The sequence below is a fragment of the Alosa alosa genome, chromosome 5 (assembly GCF_017589495.1).
Source record: "Alosa alosa isolate M-15738 ecotype Scorff River chromosome 5, AALO_Geno_1.1, whole genome shotgun sequence".
Taxonomy (NCBI): domain Eukaryota; kingdom Metazoa; phylum Chordata; class Actinopteri; order Clupeiformes; family Clupeidae; genus Alosa; species Alosa alosa.
Genome location: NC_063193.1, coordinates 35,431,031 through 35,438,945, shown reverse-complemented (window position 1 = coordinate 35,438,945; position 7,915 = coordinate 35,431,031). Strand labels below are relative to the sequence as shown.

At 42.7% G+C, this 7,915-nt stretch overlaps 1 protein-coding gene across 1 annotated transcript in view; it reads left to right on the top strand.

The window, feature by feature from the left end:
* The first annotated feature begins 438 nt into the window (after positions 1-438).
* Positions 439-7,915, top strand: part of LOC125295313 — a 16,537-nt gene continuing 9,060 nt past the window's right edge. The window contains exons 1-6 of the mRNA XM_048244579.1: positions 439-514; positions 1,536-1,855; positions 2,100-2,228; positions 3,134-3,310; positions 4,029-4,513; positions 5,162-5,247. Coding sequence (XP_048100536.1) covers positions 1,558-1,855; positions 2,100-2,228; positions 3,134-3,310; positions 4,029-4,513; positions 5,162-5,247 — 1,175 coding nt within the window. The 5' untranslated portion in view covers positions 439-514; positions 1,536-1,557. The remainder of the gene's footprint in view (positions 515-1,535; positions 1,856-2,099; positions 2,229-3,133; positions 3,311-4,028; positions 4,514-5,161; positions 5,248-7,915) is intronic.

The window sequence follows — 7,915 nt, the reverse complement described above, 5'->3', positions numbered from 1 at the left end:
ACAGTAAGCAGAATGCGAATAGAAAGTAGAGTATGTTGAACAGAAGTCATTTACACAGTAAGCAGAATGCCAATAGAAAGTAGAGTACGTTGCCCTTGTGATGAGAGATGGGTGGTAATGTAACTTATTATCTAACAGATGATGAATCAGATTAATCGCTTCTTTACTGAATGGAGTTCAAACATTCCTGGAAGATTTTAATGCTCAACAACATATCCTGCTATTATTGTAGATTTATACCAAGCAACAATGTGATTCACGACGAAGCGATTTATTGCTAAGATACCTTGGAGTGTGTTTAAGTTGGAGATCTGACACACATCTCGTTGAATTCAGCGCTAGGGACGCGCTAATCTCCATGGTACCTGAGCGTCGCCAAAACGCGCAAGGCGCAGCAGATTCCTCGCGGTTACCTTGAGCCCACTGTATGCAAACAAACACTGGAAGTCCCTGAAAGGTGGACAGCGTTCAACAGCTGCTACTGTCAATAGCCGTTAATGTGGTGAATTAAGAGGTAGGTTTAAATGTCGTTATTTAAAAAAGGAATAATGTAGCGTTGTCTAATGTTATCCAGCTATGGTATGTTGTGTATTTATACTTTAGGGAGGTATGCGACTTGTGTGCTCCTACCAGCTGTGGAAGCTTGGTCATTCTAGCTGAATATTAATGTAATAATCATAAGACAATATTGGATCCAGGAATACGAATTTGTTTATAACTAGCCTGGGGCTAAATTCGGCTGGCTTCCAGGCTAGGGGTTAACCTAAATCTTCATCATGTTACTCAAGCCTGTTTTACTGGATGACGTTTTACTTGTGAACTGAAGTTGAGTGATTTGTTTAACCGCTTTTAACTTTATCACCACACATATTTCAGTATCTGTTCAAACCCTGCCATAATCATGACATCACATTTGCTCATTTTGCTAAGTGACTTAAAGGTGCCATGTGTAAGAATTGAGGTAAAAATATCCAAAAAATGAGCTACACGCATCAAAAGAATGAGAAGAAATAAGGGCGATGATGTAATTAAAAGAATGACAAGGTATAGTGCTGCAGAGATATCAACCTGAATTATCATGCTAAATTACTAGCCACAGCCCGACAGGTGTATACTCTTTGGTTCAAGTACGCCCACAAGCCATGCGAGTTATTTGTGTATTGCAGTTTGGCTGGCGGTTATGTTGCCCGCATACCGCCTCCCATGGCAGAAACTGGTATTATGACACCTGTCGGGCTGTGGCTAGTAATTTAGCATGCTAATACCTCAATTCTTACACATGGCACCTTTAAAAGAGTAGGCTACTTAGAGAGCCCTGACATTTTCATATGGAGGCAGATGCTAAAGAGGTTAGCTCCAAGTGAGTTATTTTAACAATCTGGAGCCATCTCTCCTCTCTGCCATTCTGAGGAGATCTCTTGTCTTATCAGGAGGAAGGGAGGAAGAATTATGATATGACACTGGAGGCCTGTTTAGGAAGAGTGCACCAGAAATGTCTCCACTGTGTATGAACAGTTACTTGGCCTTCTGCCCAGAGGTCTGACTACAGTGCTGCTCATGGCCCATGGGAGCTGCGTGAGTCAGCCCATGCACTCAGTGATGGAGCCCGCGGAGGGTCCCACGGGGATGAGGTGTATCTGGGAGCGACGCAAAGAGCTCCTTAGGAGAGGCGTCCCAAAGTCGGACACTCTGGACAATCTGAGGGAGAAGATTCTGGAACAGAGGCGGGTGAGGCTCAGGACGTTGGCCAATCAGAGGAGGACGCCTGTTGAGGAAGGAATATTGGTGAACAACAAAGTCCAGCACGGGGTCCAGATGACCAGAAAAGTTTGCAGAGTGACCTTCTCTCTCAAAGGTCAGTTCCATTAACAGACCTGAGTACATCATCAGCTTTAAAACTCAGTCAGAGCCAGAGAACCGAATGGAAGTGGTGATTTTAGGGCAGAAAATACCTGATTAATCTTTATAAATAGAATTACATTTGAATGAAAATACCTGATTAATCTTTATAAATATAATTATATTTGAATTAAAATACCTGATTAATCTTTATAAATAGAATCACATTTTAAATTTGAGCATGTCTTTGTAAACACTAGGAGGAGGTTCTGGTGGTGGGATGGCGGTCAGATCGTCGTCCAGAGGGGCTTCTGAGAGGGAGTCCTGTGCGAAGAGAGGACCAGCGAGAGGACCAGCGAGATCAGACGCTCCCAGCCCTCCTCCGCTGCGTAAGGCTCCCAGGGGTAAAGGGTCTCAGGGTTCAATAAGAACGGTGTTAGCGAGGCTCAGAGTGTTAGCGAGGCTTAGAGTGTGTGTATCTTCTCATGCCAAACACAGCCCAGTGACGTGGCCTTGCAATGGGGGAGAATTAGTCATGGGTGAGCTCCCATTGATGCAGTCATGGACTGAGCCAGGGTGAACTGTCTGATTCTTCAGAGATACTTTCAGCACTTTGATACATAGAACACAAAGCTGCAGTAGCCTGTTGGGGATGTGCAGGTTACGTGTAGGGATGTGCAGGTTACGTGTAGGGATGTGCAGGTTACGTGTAGATAGATGGATAGATAGATAGATAGATACTTTATTGATCCCCAGGGGAAATTCAAGAAGTGTAGGGATGTGCAGGTTATGTGTAGGGATGTGCAGGTTACGTGTAGGGATGTGCAGGTTACGTGTAGGGATGTGCAGGTTACGTGTAGGGATGTGGCTGGACATCATGGGCCAGGAATCTCACTCTCTGTAGTGTATATCTCACTCTCCGTAGTGTAAATATCACTCTCCGTAGTTTAAATCTCAGAACACACACACACACACACAGCTCACTGCTGGGACAGCCATGACTGGTTAGGGAATCAGACTTCTGCTGTTCACTACTCGCTGTGTTGTGTGTGTGTGTGTGTGTGTATGTGTGTGTGTGTGTGTGTGTGTGTGTGTTCACTACTCACTGTGCTGTGTGTGTGTGTGTGTGTGTGTGTTCACTACTTACTGTGCTGTGTGTGTATGTGTGTGTGTGTTCACTACTCACTGTGTGTGTGTGTGTGTGTGTGTGTTCACTACTCACTGTGTTGTGTGTGTGTGTGTGTGTGTGTGTGTGTGTGTGTGTGTGTGTGTGTTCACTACTCCTCTCTTCCAGCCATCCCTTGTCTCACTGTAGGAGAGCATTCAGCTAACATCTCCGCCTGGCGTGACGCCCAAAAACTCATGAAGCACTTCCTGGGGTCAACGAGGACAGCACTCACCAGCACCAAAGAGAACGTGGCACCCTCTCCACAGCGTGCCAACAGCTTGACTGCACCTGTTGGGCCACAAGGTGACTGCATACTGATAGGCTCTGTTCGAAATGGTAGAAAGTTGCTGCCTTTTAAGATATCTAACTGGGGAGCGAGGCAGCAAGTGTGGTCCGAAACCGGAAAAAATATTTTAGCTGCCTTCTAAGATATCTTAGACTTCCCGAATAATATTTTAGCTGCCTTCTAAGATATCTTAGACTTCCCGAATAATATTTTAGCTGCCTTCTAAGATATCTTAGACTTCCCGAATAACGTAATTTTTGCGGCAACGTCTGAAACAGCTGTGAAAAGTAAACAAAGATGGCCGATGACATCGGTAATGGCTGCTGAATCTGTTGAAATGTGATTTGTGTGACATTATTTTGCTTAGATTTGTAGATTTGAAGCAAGAAATAAACACTTCACTATCTGATTATATCATTGTTGCAACCATTGATAGCTTCTTGTCTGTTATCCTGTTTGTGCTGCCCGTCAAACTAATTTCTACCAATAGCCTGCTAGCCTATGTAAGCTAGTTTAGTTTAATGTTAGCCTGCTAGCCTATGTAAGCTGTTTAGTTTAATGTTAGCCTGCTAGCCTATGTAAGCTAGTGTAGTTTAATGTTAGCCTCCTAGCTTACGTAAGCTAGTTTAATTTAACTTTCCGGCTTTTGCTAATGTCATACTGTTGAGTAAACCAAAGATTTCATAATTCTAAATTATTTCATTTCAGTAATATTTTAATGATATTATTTTACAGGTCTGATTAATAAGCCAGGTAGCACAGATGAGTCAGAGGCTCTGGACTGTGATCAGAGATGTCTAGACCACTTAGTGCTTCAGCCCACATCAGCCAAGACTGGGATGAAGGGAATCCGTAACCTTCCTCCTCCCAAGACTGGAGTGAAGGGAATCCGTAACCTTCCTCCTCCTAAGACAGTTGGGAAAGAGAAACACACAAACACACACAAACACACACAACTGCAACACACACTCACACCAGTGGCTGATATCACAGAATCACACACACAACCTGGACACACACATGCGGCCGGCAGATGGCCCAAGCCCGAGCTGCAGGAGTACATGCGACGCCAAGGGGTCAAGAGGACGAGGAAGATGAGACGACAGGCGAGGGAGGCCGAGGAGGAGGAGGAGAGGAGGAAGAACAGACTCCAAGAAGTGACCAGGAGACAGAGAGAGGCGCTGGCACGCAGCAGGAGGACAGTGGACGCTCCCTCAGCGGTGAGGTCACAACCAGGTGTCCTTCCACAGTCACACACAACTTTGCTGTCATGTAGTTTGGAATGCTGGGGAAGTAGCCTATGTTGCAGAACATTGTAAGAGGAAACCTTTTAGAATGTTGTAGAATATTCCACAGAATATTCCATTAAATAAGATGTGGAAATCTTAAGGGTCATTCACACCAGGAACGATAACGATAACGATAACTACAACCATAACGACACGTCCACACTGAACAGCGATCAAAAAAACAAAAAAAAAACAAAGTCTGTCCTTGTGTTAATGAATGTGACGGCTAAAATTTGATAGGTTCTGATTGGCTATTAGCTTTTTATCGTTCTCAAAATCGCTCTGAAAGTGATCCCCAACGATATCGTTCTTCACGTCGTTATCGTTATAGTTTACAGTATGTGTGAACGTCGTCATTCATATTAACGAGAACAATATTTATTTATAGTTATCGTTATCGTTCTTGGTGTGAATAGGCCTTTACACTGCTGATGAACGCATTCTTAATTAGAATCTTCATTTGCTGAGGGGACAGGTGTGCCTCTACATGGTGTCCCTGTAATTAGGCAGATACTGTGTCCCTGAATCTGTGTCCCCGTGTCCCTGAATCTGTGTCCCTGTGTCCCCGTGTCCCTGTAGGAAAGGAGTTCCCCTGGCTCTGCTGTAGCACAGAGGGAGGCTGTTTCCTGGAGCCATGTCAGAACATCCCTGCTGCACACAGGAGGGTGAGATCTCTTAGAGTCACCTGTCATCTCACATTCTAGAACCTCACGTCGCATAGCTACATATATTCTACATATAACACACTATATTACACACAGTCCATATAACACACTATATTACACACTATATTACACACAGTCCATATAACACACTATATTACACACAGTCCATATATGTAAGGGATAATGTATAGAACGCCGGTCATTATTGGGAAAATAAGTCCCGACAGGGCGAACCGGACCCCGACGTGCAGCGGCGTTCTATACATTATCCCGCTTATTACACGGCTACTTGCCAAAATGAAATAATAAACTCCCCACCATATGACTTTAGCCTACATAGCCTAGACTATTTGTTACCGTTCATCGTGGCATTTGCTGAGAAACAAATAGTTCACAACAACACACGCTGAACTTCAATCAAACATTCTTTAGAACACAGCTGATCAACCGTCTGCTTTCACTTTTGAATGAAGTTCCAGTCCTTGCGTAGTGATATGAAAGACGTATCAGAAGCACAAAACCCGTTGCCATTGACGTAATTATATGTTTGCAGCGGTAATTACATGAACATATTTTACCGTAGAACTTTGGGAAATCCCATTCAAGCCAATGGAGCGTTCTACTTGCCTTGTGAAGAGCCGTGTAATAACACACTATATTACACACAGTCCATATAACACACTATATTACACACAGTCCATATAACACACTATATTACACACTATATTACACATTATATTACACACAGTCCATATAAAACACTATATCACAGTCCATATAACACACTATATTACACACTATATTACACACAGTCCATATAACACACTATATTACACACTATATTACACATTATATTACACACAGTCCTATATAACACACTATATTACACACAGTCCATATAACACACTATATTACACATGTCCATATAACACACTATATTACACATTATATTACACACAGTCCATATAAAACACTATATCACAGTCCATATAACACACTATATTACACACTATATTACACACAGTCCATATAACACACTATATTACACACAGTCCTATATAACACACTATATTACACACAGTCCATATAACACACTATATTACACACTATATTACACACAGTCCTATTGCAGAACTGTACAACACCCTACACCAGAGGTGGGCAAACTGCAGCGTGCAGGCCGGATCCGGCCCGCCGAGCATTTAATTTGGTTATCAGGCTGCTCGCAATTTTTTTCCTGCGATAGAGATGACGTTGGTTAGCTTTACTGCAAACTGCTTTTCACTCTCCTTAGAGAACGTTTACAATGTCAAAACATCATGTTAAATAGAGATGATAAGCCTACTCTTAGTTATCTCCTTTGCAGCAGATCTAACTTGAACGTTATGCTACTCCATTTAATTGACCGATCCCAAGCCCCGCCCCTTTTTACTATGTCACAATGAGGACTTCGGAGGACCTCGGTCAACTTTGAATTTTCTAGTGTCCATTCTGTATGACAATACGCCGGTTATGCGAATGCTATAATGCTTCTTTTGCAAGTAGACTAAGTAACTAAATAACTAAAGAGCTCAAAAAGGTTCAAATATATGCCTGGGGTACTTGTAGAAGTGACATCCCATATCCTGACCGTGTGAAACGCTACCACACACAGGCCTAACTGCATAACTTTGGATAGGCTGCTACTTTTCAGTAAAGAAATCTGAGTGTGTACGAAAATAACTACACACAAAAACATAACTAAACCTGGTTTCCACTGTTAAAACGACAATATAAGCCTACGCAAAAAATTATACCTACCTTGCAGGAACTGAACTCGCACACTCAATCACGTATCGCCTTACACACAACAAGAATACTTTCAGCGTTTAGGCACAGGCTACCTTGCCATGTTTAACTTGGGATAGAAGACTGTTCAAAGAAATAAGCTAACGATAATTTTTTTTTTTTTTCAACAAACGCAATATCCTACTGCGATGCATTATTGATGGATGAACGAGAGATAGCCAATGTCTTCTAAAGATCAAATCATGTGCCGATTCAAAACTATGCTTTGCTGTATAGGCTATGCAGTCTCGAAATCGCCAAAGGCCTACTACATTGCCCACATTTAGCCTAAGCGGGCACTGATGAAGTCTTATGCAAGACAAATCACGTCTGCAATTACTCTTAATAGCGTCTGCCTGCCATGCAGATATGTTGTGCGTGGTAGGTTTAATCTCAGATAGATCTAGTGGTTTCTTTTCAATACACTTGCATCATGTTTATTTGAACTCTTCCTTCTAAAGCAGCCATTCAAAATAATAAGTAGGCTATCGGCCTACCGAAGCGAAGCTATCTCTCCACCTCCCCAACATGAGCTGCCTATAGGCTAGCCACTCTCCCAAGTTGTGTGGGAACTTGGATCTGCAGCACTTGGTCCCGTCTTCAATTAATCCTCGAAATATGGTTAGATTTTGTTATGGCACGTCAACACCATATGTTTGCACAGACCTGTTTATTGAATCAGAGTCACATCTGCAGCAAATAAGGTAAACTACCTGCTTGTGATAACGTGTTAATTGTTTATCCCCAGTTAACATGCATATCCCATTAAGATCCGTAACACCGGATTGGTTTGTCCTCGATTTGTGGTGTTCCACCTTGTTGATAACAGCGGACATTGTGA